The sequence below is a fragment of the Protopterus annectens genome, chromosome 17.part0 (genome assembly GCF_019279795.1).
Source record: "Protopterus annectens isolate FY-2018-M chromosome 17.part0, PAN1.0, whole genome shotgun sequence".
Taxonomy (NCBI): domain Eukaryota; kingdom Metazoa; phylum Chordata; order Ceratodontiformes; family Protopteridae; genus Protopterus; species Protopterus annectens.
The window spans coordinates 305,482,931-305,498,290 of NC_056751.1; the positions used below are offsets into that span (position 1 = coordinate 305,482,931).

General features: G+C 42.7%; 1 protein-coding gene across 3 annotated transcripts in view; it reads left to right on the forward strand.

Moving 5' to 3' along the window:
* The window catches only part of PRRG4 (proline rich and Gla domain 4), a 450,979-nt gene that overhangs the window by 324,784 nt on the left and 110,835 nt on the right, over positions 1-15,360 (forward strand). For all 3 annotated transcript variants that reach the window (XM_044059763.1, XM_044059762.1, XM_044059761.1), the window contains one exon: positions 5,321-5,357. In XM_044059763.1, coding sequence (XP_043915698.1) covers positions 5,321-5,357 — 37 coding nt within the window. The remainder of the gene's footprint in view (positions 1-5,320; positions 5,358-15,360) is intronic.

Consider the following 15,360-nt stretch of genomic DNA (forward strand, 5'->3'; position numbering starts at 1 on the left):
TTCCACCAGGGCTGCATCTACTTCAACAGCCTTTCTTAGAGGTGTTCCTACCAGGGACATTCTAGAAGCTGCTACCTGGAGCTCAGTTCATACTTTCACCAAACAGTACCATTTACCACTTTTCTCTAAATCCAGAGCTGGCTTTGCCACAGCTGTCCTTCAGGGCATTATAGCTGGTCCTAATGCTGTATAATTCCCTCCAACCAACCATAGCTTTGGGAATCTACCCAAATGTAATGACTGCAACAGTGAAACATGAAGAACATAGTACAGTTGTGTACACTTACCATAAATGTAGACGTTTGAGTGTATTCACTGTTGCAGTCCTGGTTACCCTCCTTCCAGCCTGCTATTTTTCTCTGGCTGTACCTCTACTTTCTTTTACTATGCTTAAAAGCCCATTTTGGTGTATTTGCTTTTGGTTGGAGGTATATTTTTGTGTTTTTAATTTTATTTGTTCCCCATTTGGTGGGCTCCTGGCATCTGGGGCAAGAAAAACTGATGTAATGGCATCGTCTGCATGTTTTATACCCCTGACGTCCTGACATCATGGAAGAAGGGACAGCAACCGATGCAGGACCCAAGACTTTGTTAATCAGGCCGACTGAGGGCAACCTGCCAACAGATTACCCAAATGTAATGACTGCAACAGTGAATACACTCGCACATCTACATTTATGGTAAGTGTACACAACTGTACTTTCTCTTCTCCTTAGATAGTTGTTCTATTGGGTTGTTGTTGTATTGTTTTTCTTCTTAGTAGAAATATGTCAAAGATAAGGACAGAGAACATAAAGAACACCGCCCTTCTGGCTTTAAAAAAATGCAGCAAATGTTCTCAAAAATGGCATTGACTGAAAGTCACACCAGCTGTGTACGGTCTTGGAGGCTCATTTACAAGAACTGTGTACTTTCTGTCACACCTTCAGTACTAGGGTTCTTAATGAAAGGAAGAGGAAACTAATAGATAAAGGACTTATGGCTAGTTCCTTCCAAGAACAGCTGGAACAAGGTCAGACAGTCCCCAAGACTCATAAAAGGAAATCTCCATCGGTTCCAGCCTCGGAACCATCTAAGAAATCTAAAGCGACGGAGCCAAAGAGTTCTTGCTCTGATTCTGCTTCTTCTGTATCGGTGCTGTCTGTTTCATTGGTGCCAAGACAACCTTCTCTGACCAGACACTCTTCTTGCTGTGACCTATTTGTCACGTACATGAACACCAAATGCAGCAACTACTTTGCCCTCATTCCCCATCCGGGGATGTCACCCAGGTATGCTCTGGTCCACATTTGGCCTCCGGGATTTCTTTATGCTTTTCCACCCTTTCCTCTCATACCAAAAGTGATTCAGAAAGCAAAACTGTTGAAGAGTACCCTGATCCTCATTGCTCCTTACTGGCCTCACCAAGTCTGTTTCCCCTTCCTGTGGCCCTGTCTGTTTGAGGAGCCATGGATTCTGGAACCATCTCCAGAACTTCTGATTCATCAATCAGGAGAGTTCCATCCTACCATCCAAACCCTGAAATTGACAGCATGGCTGCTCCAGTTCCAAGAATAGCCAGGTGTTTTTCCCTTTCTCCTACGGTTAAAGATATCCTCATTTCTTCACACAAACCTTCTACCAGGAAATTATATTCCAGCAAATGGAAAAGGTTTACCATTTGGTTAGCTAAACAAGGCATAGTTCCCTACTCAGCTCCCATAGAGTCTATACTGTCCTTCCTTGCATATATGTTTCAAGAAGGAGCTGCAACTGCTACCATTAGAGTTCAGTTAGCTGCCATCTGTAACTATCATTTTGGGAACATGGGAAATCCAATTATGTCCCAGTCTTTATGCAAACCCTTTTTGAAAGGATTCCTCCTTCTCAGACCTCCAATCAGGCAATCTCCGGAGCCCTGGGACTTGAACTTAGTTCTGACCTCATTGATTTCTCCACCTTTTGAACCATCTTCTTCATCTGACTTGAAACTGTTGTCTTGGTAGACATTTTTCTTAGTTGCTATAACATCTGCTAGGAGGGTTTCAGAATTGCAAGCCCTGACCATTCGACCTCCTTATATTATATTCCACAAGGATAGATTCTCCCTAAGAACTAATTTTTTCCTTTCTCCCTAAGGTATGTTCAGAACATAATGTAAACACAACTATTGAATTACCAGTATTCTTCCCAAATTACAGTAATAAATCAGAATACAGATTACACCAATTAGATGTCCACAGAATTTTCCTTTTTTTACCTGCACAGGACTAAAGATTTTCAGAAATCGGATCAATTGTTTGTTTCCTTTTCTGACAAAAACAAAGGCTTGCCCATCTCAAAAGTTACTCTTTCTAAATGGCTTTCAGACTGCATCTCATTTGCTTACAAAAATACTGGGAAACACCTACCTGCTAAAGTAAAAGGTCATTCAACTAGAGCAGTATCATCTTCATATGCCTTCAGATCAAAACTCCCAATTGATACCATTTGTGCAGCAGCTACTTGGGCAAGACCTCATACCTTTGTCACTCATTACAAATTGGATTTGGCCTCCCGGGACAGGTTATCCATTGGGTCCACTGTGATGAAGATTCTCTTTGCTTGAGCCACCTGGGATAAAGGTGCTGGGGAAGCTGTCCCATCCTGCAAGAATTATGGTGAGATAGGACTACATAACATAAAGAAGTTATGTATTTACCATAATGTTCCATGTTTGTAGTCCATCTCGCCTACGTTCTTGCATCCCACTCCCCTTCCCCCTTCTTGTATCCTGGAGGAACTGGTGGACTATCCATTATGCTGTCTGGCTTTGTTATAGTTGTCCATCCACATGGCATGGATAGTAATACAAAGTGCTTTTGTTTGTATGTACATAGTTATTAATAGTATAGCTTCTATTATGTATGTAGTTACTTACTTGCAAACAAGATCTGGGGAATTGACATGATGCACCATGGGATAGGGGTTAGCCTCGAGCCAGTAAAAGCTCTCGAGCCTTAGTATCGGCCAAGTCAGAGCCAAGAATCTGCTCCGAACCCATTCAGCAAGAATGTAGGTGAGATGGATTACAAACATGGAACATTCTGGTAAGTACATAACTTCTTTTTCTACTGATAGTCAAAGAACAACAAACCACTCAGGTCATATGTCATTAAAAAGAAAGAGAAATACAGAATAAAAAGAAGATTTTTAACAAGTGGCCTACTTATTGTCATGGTGGTTAACCAGATGGTATCCCAAATCAGTATGAAGCAAAGAATTCAAGAGATTCCATCAAGTTTCTTGTGAAAAAGTCAACATTTTCTTTCTACAACTGCTAGCTGAACAAGTAGCTCTCATTATGTGATGTTTTATAGAGATTCCTCATGGGTGTACTCAATCCAAAAAGGCAGAGTCATCAGCAGACTTTTTGAAATGCAAAACAGGTATACCTATACAGTTTGGAAATATGTATGAATATTTTTGTATTTGTAAGCTGGAAAGCTTAAAAAAAGGGAGTACCAAGTTATCTCATATGCAAGAGAGACATAGTCAGTAACATTAGGTTGTATTCCAAGGAGCACAAATAAGCTGTTTACTGCAGACTATCAAAGCAGTTAGACACAGTGCTGTTAGCTGTTATCAGTAACCATTTAGTCAAGGAATAGCACCCTAAATGGGTTACAAATCTCACATCCCCAAACTTGCGCCCCGTATCTACTGGGAAGCAGCTATGGTACAGCACTGTAGAAATCCTTTCAGAAATAGAATTTAAGTGGTATTGCTATCTTTTGTGCAATAGCCATCTAGATTATAATAGAGAGTTATGAAGTTGTTACCCAGCTTTGTGGCATAAAGAAGCTCTGACTGCAACCCAGAAGAACCGTGTTTGACTAGCAGTCTGGGAACTGGAAGAGCCAGGCTGGTGGGGTATGAATGTGTGCCATTGCCAGTTCACTTTATCCTATAGAGAGGAAGATGGTGGTCCCAGTCAGCCATCTGGTCCTATGCAGACAGAGGATGTATTATCAGGCAACATAGATTTTGTGAGGCAGTTCAGTAGGTCTCAATGGGTGGGAGTGGAAGAGCATATGCACATCAGGAGAGAGAATAGGACACTCCCATAATGATGCAGGTTCCTTTACCAACCACAGGAGTGGTGTTAGAGCCATACTAGAAAATGTCAGCATAGCTCACAGTCAGAAAGATGTAAAGCTTCTAGGTGTTGGGCACTAAGTAATTCTTTGCCAAGAGACAAGCAAAACCGGATACCATAGGGTGTCAGTCTGTGGGGAAAGCCGACTTACCTGGCAAGGGAATGGGAGTGTCCACCTTTGACAGAGCAGAGGCAGGAATGTGAGGAAGGACGCACAGAACGTTCATGACTAGCTGAGTGCAGGCTCCTTGAAGCATGTCACACCCAACTGTGGTGCATACATCCATCATGGTTGGCTAGCACAGACAAAAAACACTCCAAAAATATGGAATTGAAGAAAGAGAGAGTGTATTTTTTTATTCTTGTTTATGTGGAAAAAGTTATTTAAATGGGAAATGAAAATATTTTTAAGTGATAGAACAAGGTTCATTTGGCTAAAATGTAATAGCCTATCTATTTGACAAGACAAGTGAAACACATTTTTAGTAAGCAATTGTGGAATCAAAACTTAGAAAACAGTGTATTCAGTTCATTGTCATTGCTGGGATGGCTGATACTGATAGGCAGAAGTAAGACTAAAATAAAATACTTCTTAGCTCTGGGTTTCTTTGACACGTTTAATTTATGCACTGGTTGTAATGCTAGCATGTTTAAATTAATTTTAGTACATAAGAGGCATGTAGCTGCATATATGCTTTATGTGCACAAATATCTGTGTCTAAGGCAAAAATATGGAAAACATCAGTGCAACTGCCTCTTCTGTGAAGTGAATATGTTGATATTGTATTTGCACAAAGCTCTTTGTTTCTGTGTGATGGTAAAGCTCTCTGCAATGCCCTAACTTTCTGAGAGTGCTACACATTGTGGAAAGGGAGGATCCACCCTCCCACATATACACACACACACACACACACACACACACACACACACACACACACACACACACACACACACACACATACATGCACTATTCAGCATTCTCGTGTAGTGTAGTGTATTTTTCACACTCTTCTCTCACAAAGCTATACATTGAATAGTAGTTATGCTTTTGAAATATCTCAGCTGCTTAGTTAATTTCAGATGACATTTTTATGATTTGTGTATGTTTCTTTGTATTTATTGTAGAAGTATTTGTCAGTTTGCATTAATATATGCATCATATTTCAAGATAACATTTTTGTTTGAATTTTGTTTGTTTTCTAGATGGAATTTTGGAACAATTACCTACTTAGTAAAATGGGTAAGCACAAGAGAATTTTTTTTTCCAAAATGTTTGCATATTTGGGACTTAAACAGGAAACAAAATAAGAATGATGTATAATAAAACAAACACCATCTGCCATTGTTATGTTATTACACCTAAAAGAATAATGAGGTTTTATGTACTTTATCTGAGTTTTTGTTTTGTTAGCAATATTAAGGGCATTGAGTTCATCTTCACCTCTTGAGACCTGACCACAAAACAGTTGCTACTTAAAAATGCAAAATGGGTAATATAGAAAGAGAAACATTATATGAACCTTTAAAACCATTCACTGTTTATCGTACTTTAATAATAGTTATTCCGATTGTGTCACTTAATATTAATTATTCTGAGTACTAGTATGGAAATATTTGTATAGCTTTTGTTATAGTGGTCTAAAGTTAGGAATTTACCTTTGGGCCACTTGAATTAAAATCTGTCTACCACCTGTCCAAAAAAATTATATTTGTAGTCTCTTCTCCCTGTAGCATCTACCTTTACTTTACCAAGCCCTCCAGTTTTCTGATGTACTAATTCATTATGAGGACTATCGGAAAGGTTTCCCAACCAGCCTTATACTACGAGTACAAGTACTCTTGTTTTGTTTACATCGCCCTTTAATCACAGTCCTGGTAACTGTCATGGTAAATTGACTGCACACATTTGCATCTTAGAGAGCACATGACCTTAGCACATGGCTACACCTATAATGATTTGTTCATTGCTTACAAAGGCTTCAGTTTTCTGTGCATTTTAGATTATAGTTTCCCAGGTAATAAGAACTTGCTTGCTGCTTTATTCTTCTGCAGACCAGGGCTTTTTTTGTTGCATTATTTCATTTGCAACGAAAGCAAGAAGAGAAACTCGCATGTTTTTGCAGCTACAATATGTTTTGCAGTGCTAAAAAATAATTTCAAAGGTGTGTTAAATTAATTTACTTCCTATTCTTGCTGTATTATCCACCTTTTTTTACTACCCTGGCTTTTAAAGTTACTACTGCAGTTTGGTATGGTAACCATTTGGCTAGAGTGAGTCCCAAACATTGGGACTGAATGGCTGAAAAATGGACTTGTATATACTAAGTCATTAGTGACCATTTCTCAGAATATTCCCTTTTCTTTGCTGTATGCTGATCTCAGACTTTGTATATGTAAATGGGGTGGGGCTTCCCTTCCTGCAAAAAAGACAAAAAGACGTTTAAAGAAGACGTGCAGTGTTTGAGAGTCAGTCTTCTCCTGCATTTTCAAACTTTTATTTGTTTGTTTATATATATATATATATATATATATATATATATATTTTTTTTTTTTTTTTTGCATGTTGTCACTTGGCATTTTGAGTGCCAACATTTCAAAAGGAAACCATTTGCTATATCCACCCTATACACAAGTGTGGGTGACCAAACCTATGTGCTTATCCTATTTTTCCAATAAACAGGGAGGAAACTAAAACAATGAGTAAAAAGGTCACACAGACAAACCAAGCAATAAAAAAGTACAAGAAATATCTAGTCAAGCTAGAGTTTCCACTGTGTGATTCCTTAAACCTCTTGTATTAGAGGCACATGGGATGGATGTAAATGACCCCTTAAGGACATCAGATGTTTTACCTATAAGGCAATTCTGAATAACCATGACTTTTTTTTTTTAATTGTGTTATGGACAGATTAAGGGGAATAAAGCCAAACCCCACTACCTGTGTACACATGTTTCAGCCTTCTTATTGCATTATCATAACAGACTTATGACTAGTCCAAGGTAGATTTTACACAAAGTGGTAGGACAACAGGCAACATAAATGTGAAGGCAGTAGACTGTACAGGTTTCAAACATGACTATATATATATATATATATATATATATATATATATATATATATATATATATATATATATATATATATATATATATATATGCAACACACAGATTTATGCAAAGTGTGACTCTAGACATGTATCCCATTTTGGGGGATTGCTGTGATCTGCAATGACTGCTTTTAGGATAATGTCATACACATTCATCATATCAACACATGGCATGTTTGCTAACTGTAAATAATCAGTGTATTAGCCAACAGAGGAAAATTAAGGTTTGAGAGGTTTAGTGGGCCAGAAAATGATTTACATTTGTAGAACTTTTGCATTCATGATGTGATGAAAGGAAATACTGCCAGCACAGCTATCTGAAATTTTGTAAATAGTTATGTCATTTGTGAATATCAACATGACTTATATAACATGCTTGTGTTACAGCTGTATTAGAATTGTATGTCACGTGTATATCAAACTGGTTTGTACAGATGTGTTGAAAAGGTATTTTGTAATGTGCTTGTGCTTAAATGTATCCACAATGTGCCCTACTGGAAGAGAACAGCCCTGGTGCTAAGTATTTGCAGTAGGAGGCTGGAGGATTCTGAGGGGGATCTATGGCTACAGGGAGCCAGCCAGCAAAATCCCAAGTTACTGTGGTGAAGCCTATGGTTGCAGACATATGATATGATGGTGCAACACATTAATGGGGTCAGCAATGCAAAGGCAGATGGGATGTCAAGAAAGGGTATGGGGTAATGTATTCCCAGATAGGCTCATCCATCTAAAGCAACATTTCTCTAGGGTCACTTGAAAAACTAGCTTGAGTCTTCGAAGGGGGGAAGAAGTGTGATGAAAGAATATGCTATCAGCACAGCTAGTTGGAATTTTGTAAACAATCGTATGTCATTTGTGAAATCAACATGAATTATAAAAGATGGTTACTACTTTATCCTCCTTATCCCAATTCAAAATATCCCTAAAGAAACACCTAAAAACACATTGGCTTTGTTTGTGTTTAAACCCTGACTAACCCCATTCAAAGCACAAATCATATAGGAGAACCATCCTAGAAGAATAACTCTGAACCTTTAACTATCCAGAATTAATACGTTTCTCATCTACTGGTAAGATTTGTAATAAGGATTATATCATGTGTGCTAGCCCACTTTAAGGCTATTTGTTCCCCTTTTAATATGCAATCTCTATTTGCGTTCTCAACTATCAGCTTCCAACCTTTCCTGTTTGACCTCTTGAAAACAAAATGTTTGAATATATCATTAAACAAGTAACAATGTTGTTATATTTCAATATAAGCATGCCTCTGTATTTACACTTGTTATGTACATGAGCTTTTCTCCCCGGGCCTCCGCTGAAAATGGACATGTATCCAGTCGGACTCTCCCGGTTAACAAATGTAAAATAAATAAAATAAAATAAAAATAAATTGTTACAAATGTATTAGAACTGTATGTCGTGTATATCAAACTGGTTTTGTACATACATGTGTGGTGAAAAGGTGTTTTGTAAAGTGCATGTGCTTAAAATGTAATGTTAAGTTGTCAATCTCGCCTTCATTCTTGCTTGATGGGTTCGGAGCCGATCCTCGGCTCCGACTCGGCACTTGCTAAGCTCGAGAGTCACTTTTACCAGCTCGAGGCAGCCCCATATCCCATGATGCAAGGCGGTAAGTACCCAGATCTTGTTTGCCGCTTCGCTGATGAGGTCCTCCTTTTACCAGCTCCTGGTAAGTGAATTGTTACTTTACTATTTTAGCCCCTTTTTACAAAAAACCTTAAATTATTAGTTTTAACTTAGTTTTAATCCCTTTCTGACAGAAAATTTCCCTGTCTCCTCATAACTTTTAGTCAGACTTTCACCCATCCCATCCCCCCCCTGTTAGGGTGTGTGTGTGTGTCTGTTAGTGATACCTTTTGGTATATTTAATTTAATTTCTTGGACTGGTGTGTGTGTGTGTGTTTTACACCATGTCTAAAGAAAGGGTCTCAGGCTTTAAGAAGTGTGACTCGTGCTGTCAGAAGATGTCTCTGACAGACGGTCACACTTCTTGCCTGTACTGTCTGGGGCCTCTTCACCTGCAGGACTCCTGTGCTATATGTCATTCTTTTAGCCAGAGAGTCCTGCAGGAAAAAATAAATTGATTTTGAGGGGCCTTCTTAAGCCGGAGGGCTCTCCGGCTAAGTCGGCCCCATCTAAGACTTCTAAGTCTTCCAAGGCCCAGGCTTCTGTGTCCAAGCCTGTGGCCTCGGCTCCGACTCATTCAGAGTCGAGATCGGCTCGGCTGGAGCCGATTCTGGTTACCTAAACCTTCGGCACTGATGGCTATCAGTGCCGACTCTGGTTCGACCACTTGTGTCGGCTCCGATCGGTTCCGACCACCATGTGGCCCAGGCATCGGTGTCGGCTCCGATCGGCTCCGACACCCTTACATTTATGGCCGTGTCGGCTCCGGCTGGAGCCGATGCATCGAAGCTACCTGTCGGTGCCGATAAGTTGTCGGCTCCGACAGTTTCAGTAGTTTCATCGGCTCCGATGGTTCCTTCGAGGAAGAGGTCTAGGTCCCCTTCCTTGGAGCTGATACTTTCGGCTCCGGCTTCGCCTCTCCTCTCGGAGCGGAGCCATCGGAGCCGATCTTCAAGGTCATCCAGGCTTTCTGACCATGATTTGGAGAGAGTGGTCAGTAGATTACTAAAGTCACAGGCACTGGCCCAAATGCTACATAGTCCGTCTCAGCAGACGACTATTAGTCCACACCCCATTGCAGTTCCTCCTTCAACTCTTCCTCAGAGATTGGAGTTGGAGTCTTCGGGAATGGTTTCTGCTATGGCTGAGGGACAGATACCCCCTTCTGCTCCTTCAGCCTCTACTCTTATCTCCTCTTCGAGACCTTCCTTAGAGGGATTTAGTGGCCGGGCTTCCCTGGTCTCCTCCGAGGGGGTGAGTGGCATCGGACCCTTGTCCGAGCCCGCTCTTCCCCTTGGAGCCTCGGCCTTGGTGAGCTCGGCTCCGACATCTGCCTCGGAGCCTTCCTTTTCGTGGGTCCTGGAGTTCCTAGTTCTTGGGCGGGTTCTCTCGGACCTTCCTGGGAGGGGCCTTGAGTAATGAAGAGTGTGCTGGCCACTGGTCTCAGCCAGCAGTCTATTCCCTTAGCTCCTCCCTCTATGGTGCCTGTTGACATCTCTGCCACTTCTCTTGCTCCAGGACCCAGAGATCCTCCGCCTCAGGTTTCCCCACTGGGAATATCCCCTCTTCCGAGGATTCTCCTGATTTGTCGGGGATCCTCCGCGGAAGAGGACATGTAAGAGGAAACACGTAGACTCCCCCGAGTCTATCACTTCAGATACTGACTTAGATGAGTCAGAGGGATCCCCAAGATCCCCCTCTGAGGATGTCTCCTTCTCAGACATCCTAGAACTCCTTAGACAGAGGGAAACTGGCCCACCAATAATCCCTCTGAGGATGATTCAGTATACCTGGAGGCGTTTGGATCTCGGCCCTCCACCTCCTGGGTGTCTCCGCCTTTCGACCCCCTTATGCAGGTTATTGCTCGAAGGCGTGGACTGCTCCTGACTCTGTAGAGCCTGTCCCTAGGAGGCCTTCTAAATTTATCACTGCCCGTCGGACAAGCAATTCCTTACAAAAGGTGTCCCGCTGATGCCATGGTGGTGGCGGCTGCCACCAAGAAGGAACTTGCAGATCCTTCCGTACCTGTCCATCCTCCTAATAAGGACTCTAGGACCATGGATAGATATGGTAGCGGATGTTTTCTTCAGTGACCTTTGCTATGCGTTCGCTGAACTATCTTTGTCACTTCACCAGACTCCAAAGGGATATCCTTAAGGAGCTAGGTGAAGTTGTGCAGGATCCTACAGCTGCAGGGGCTCAGGAAAAAATTGCTTCGCAGCTAGGAACCCTTAACTCCATTGCAAACTCCTCCATGCGGCTTATATCATATGCTGCTGATGGAGGGAGTAGAGCCCAGGTACAGGTGTGGCTCTTAGGCGCCAAGCCTGGATGCGGCTATGTAATTTTGCAGATCCCTTTAAGGCATCCTTCACAAACTCTCCCTTTGATGGGTCAGCTTTGTTTGGCCCTCAAGTGAAGGAAACGTTGACCAGGTGTGAGCAGGACGGCAAAACTCTTTCTGCCGTAGGAGTCCGTTTTTCCACCCCTTCTAGACCTTATCCCAAAGGACAGAAGGGTGGCAAAATGTGGTTCCTCAAATCCCAAGAAGTCACGCCGGATTCACGTGGTCAGTTTACCCCTAGAGGCAGAGGGGTAACAACAACAGATGCCGCTCTAGAGGCAGAGGGGTCCACAAAACCAGGGAAACAGAGAGTCTCTCTCTGACAAGCCCTTTCAGCATCCCTGAGATGTTGCCCGGCTGTCCCTCCTTGGAGGCAGTCGGGGGAAGACTATCGCTGTACCCAGAAGCCTGGCGTTCTCTCACTCAAGACAGATGGGTACAGTCGATCATATCCGAGGGTTACAAAATTCCTTTCGAGGAAAGTCCTTTCTATCCCTCAAATTCCCTTCCAGATGTACCACCAGGGAAATTGCAGAGTTAGAAGTCTCAAAACTACTGCAAAAAAGAGCCATTCAGCCAGTTACAACAGACCATTCAGAGCCCGGAATCTACTCAAGGTTCTTTTTGGTCCCCAAAAAGACGGGAGACTGGAGACCAATATTGGATCTCAGCAGACTCAACAAGTCTGTGAGGAAGACAAGATTCCGAATGGTCACTCTTCAGTCGATTCTGCCCTTCTTGCAGAAGGACAACTGGATGTGCTCAATAGATCTTCAGGATGCGTACTATCACATAAAAATTCACAGACGCTCCAGGAGATTTCTCCGCTTTCGGCTGGGGTCCAGTCATTTCCAGTTCAGAGCCCTGCCCTTTGGTCTCACCACGGCCCCCAGAGTGTTCACCAAATGCATGGCAGTGGTCACGGCTCACCTGAGACGTCAAGGATTCCAGGTGTTTCCATATCTCGACGACTGGCTCCTGTCAGCCACCACCAGGCATCAGCTTGTTCAAGCCAGGGATTACACAATAAATCTTTGTTCTCATTTGGGCATCTCGATCAACTTGAAAAGTCATCCTTATTGCCCTGCCAGTCTATTACTTTCATAGGCAAACTTAAACACTGTTCGGATGTCAGCTACCCTTACAGACCAAAGAGTTTCAGACATTCAAAGTCATGTCAGGATCATTCTAGCCAACAAGAAAGTACAGGCCAGAATGGTTCTAAAGGTATTAGGTCTCATGGCTGTGGCCATTACTCTTCTTCCCCTGGCTCGCTTCTACATGCGCCTTCTTCAGTGGATGTTGTTCACTCAGTGGTCTTACCAAGAACTTCCAATGCGTCACCAAATTCTGGTGACACAGATTTGCAAAAATCATCTTGCTTGGTGGATCACTTCTCCCCAGATTCACCAAGGCAGACACTTTGTACCCCATCCCGGTAGCCACTGTCACCACGGATGCCTCCCTGATCGGGTGGGGGGGGCATTATCAGGGCAGGATGGTTCATGGGATGTGGCAACCGTTCGAGTACCACCTGCACATAAATGTCCTAGAGATGAGAGCAGTGCTTTTAACGTTGCAAGCCCTCAACGACTCTCTTCCTGTAGGGACAATTGCAGTCCACACAGACAACATGTCTGTAGTTTGGTATATCAACAAACAGGGCGGAACCAAGTCCTACCCCTTGTGTCGAGAAGCGCTCAGACTGTGGCAATGGGTGATCTCCTCTCATCGGTTTCTGGTAGCAATGCACATCCCTGGGAAAACCAACATTTTAGCGGACAGATTGAGCAGAGCTATTCTCATGCCTCACGAGTGGTCTCTCAAGCAATCTGTAGTGGAGGAGATTTTTCTGAAATGGGGTCGCCCATGTTGCGATCTTTTTGCTACTCCCCAAAACAACAAATGCTCAGACTTCTTCTCTCTCTTCCCTCTGTCAGGCCATCCCCCCAGAGACGCTCTGACCCAGGATTGGCCCCAGGGACTTCTTTATGCCTTTCCTCCTTTTCCTCTGATCCCTCAAGTTATCCAGAAAGCTACCGTTTTGAGAGCCAAAATGATTCTCATTGCTCCTTATTGGCCTCGACAAATTTGGTTTCCGTTCCTCCATCGTCACCTTTTGGTGCAGCCGTGGCATCTGGACCCAGTGCCAGACCTTCTGGTTCACCAATCCGGTCAGCTGCACCGGTCTATCCCTTCTCTCAACCTCTCAGCATGGTTGCTCCACTTCCTTCCTTAGCCAGGCTTCCTTTGATCTCTAACCCTGTTAGAGACATCATAGTAGCTTCTTTAAAATCATCTACCAGGAGGATTTATACAAGCAAATGAAAATGTTTCTCTTATTGGGCTAAAGCCAAGAATATTGATCCCTTCACTGCCCCAGTTCAGGCAGTTTTGGATTTCTTAGCGGAGATTTTTCATGCAGGCTGCTCTTCTTCCACAGTTAGAGTTCAATTGGCTGCTATCTCGAACTTTCATGTCGGGATCGCAGATCACAATATTATGTCCCACAGGCTTTGTAGAGCCTTCTTGAAAGGAATTTTCCTGCTAAAGCCTCCAATAAGGAATCCTCCTCCTCCATGGGATCTAAATTTAGTGCTGACATCCTTGATTCTCCCCCCCTTCGAGCCAGCTGTTTCTTGCTCCCTAAAATTTCTTTCTTGGAAAACATTATTCCTAGTAGCTATTACATTGGCCAGGAGGGTGTCTGAACTTCATGCTCTATCGGTTCGACCCCCCTATTTGGTCTTTCACAAGGACAGAGTATCATTGAGAACTAATCCGACCTTTTTGCCTAAGGTCGCCTCAAAGACTAATTTGAATCAATCCATTGATCTCCCTGTATTTTTTCCAAACTATTCAAACAGATTGGAACAAAAATTACATTATCCTGATGTCCACCGCCAACTCAGATATTATTTGGACAGAACTAAACAATTTAGGAAATCCGATCAACTCTTTGTTTCCTATGCGGATATCAAGAAAGGCCTTCCTGTCTCTAAAGTGACTTTGTCTAGATGGCTTTCTTCTGTCATCTCTGAAATTTATCTGCTCAGGGGAAAACAGCTGTGCTCAAAACCTAAAGCACATTCAACTAGGAGCTTAGCCACTTCTACAGCCTTTCAAGCTAGACTTCCTTTAGACACTATTTGTGCAGCGGCCACTTGGGCCACTCCTCATACTTTTGTTTCCCATTACAAATTGGACTTGGCCTCCAGGGACAGAGCCAGTTTTGGCTCTACAGTCCTCAAGAGTCTGTTCCATTGAGCCACCCAGGATAGAGGTGCTAGGGACACGGTCCCATCAAGCAAGAATGAAGGCGAGATTGACAACTTAACATTAAGAAGTTATGTACCTACCATAACGTTCCATGTTAGTTGTCTTCTCTCGCCTTCTTTCTTGCGACCCTCCCTCCTTCCCCAGGCCTGGACAGACCTTTCTACAAGAGATTATTATGCTGAAGACCATTCAGAGCTGGTCCTTCTTTCATCCTGTAGGCTTTCTTTCTTCCTTTGGGAAGTATTTATGCTTGGTGCTATTGCCCTTTGTCATCAAACGAGATCTGGGTACTTACCGCCTTGCATCATGGGATATGGGGCTGCCTCGAGCTGGTAAAAGTGACTCTCGAGCTTAGCAAGTGCCGAGTCGGAGCCGAGGATCGGCTCCGAACCCATCAAGCAAGAAAGAAGGCGAGAGAAGACAACTAACATGGAACGTTATGGTAGGTACATAACTTCTTATTCACAGTGTGCCCTACTGGAAGAGAATAGAAATGTACATGCACTATTGGTAACTGTTTAATTCTATATGTTAACAGTAGAAACAGGAGGTTAACTTCAGTTCAGCAAACTTTAGGAAAATAGCTGAAATTAAATTACTTGATAGGCTACGCAATAAAATATGGTATTGTTCAGTTTTCAGTGCAGCTAGAGACAGAGCCTGTGCTGAGAAGCTTTCTGTATTGTCTTTAGGGTGAACTAATTACTAGTCTTGAAAACATGAAGGAATGCAATTGTTTTATAACTTTAAGCATCTGCCAAAGATCTCAGGTCTATGTATTTTCACAGGTAGATACTAAATACTGTCAGCTTCCAGCAGTGGGGGTTTGCCTGGGAACTAGAGTCAGAAGACAAGAAGTGATGTCA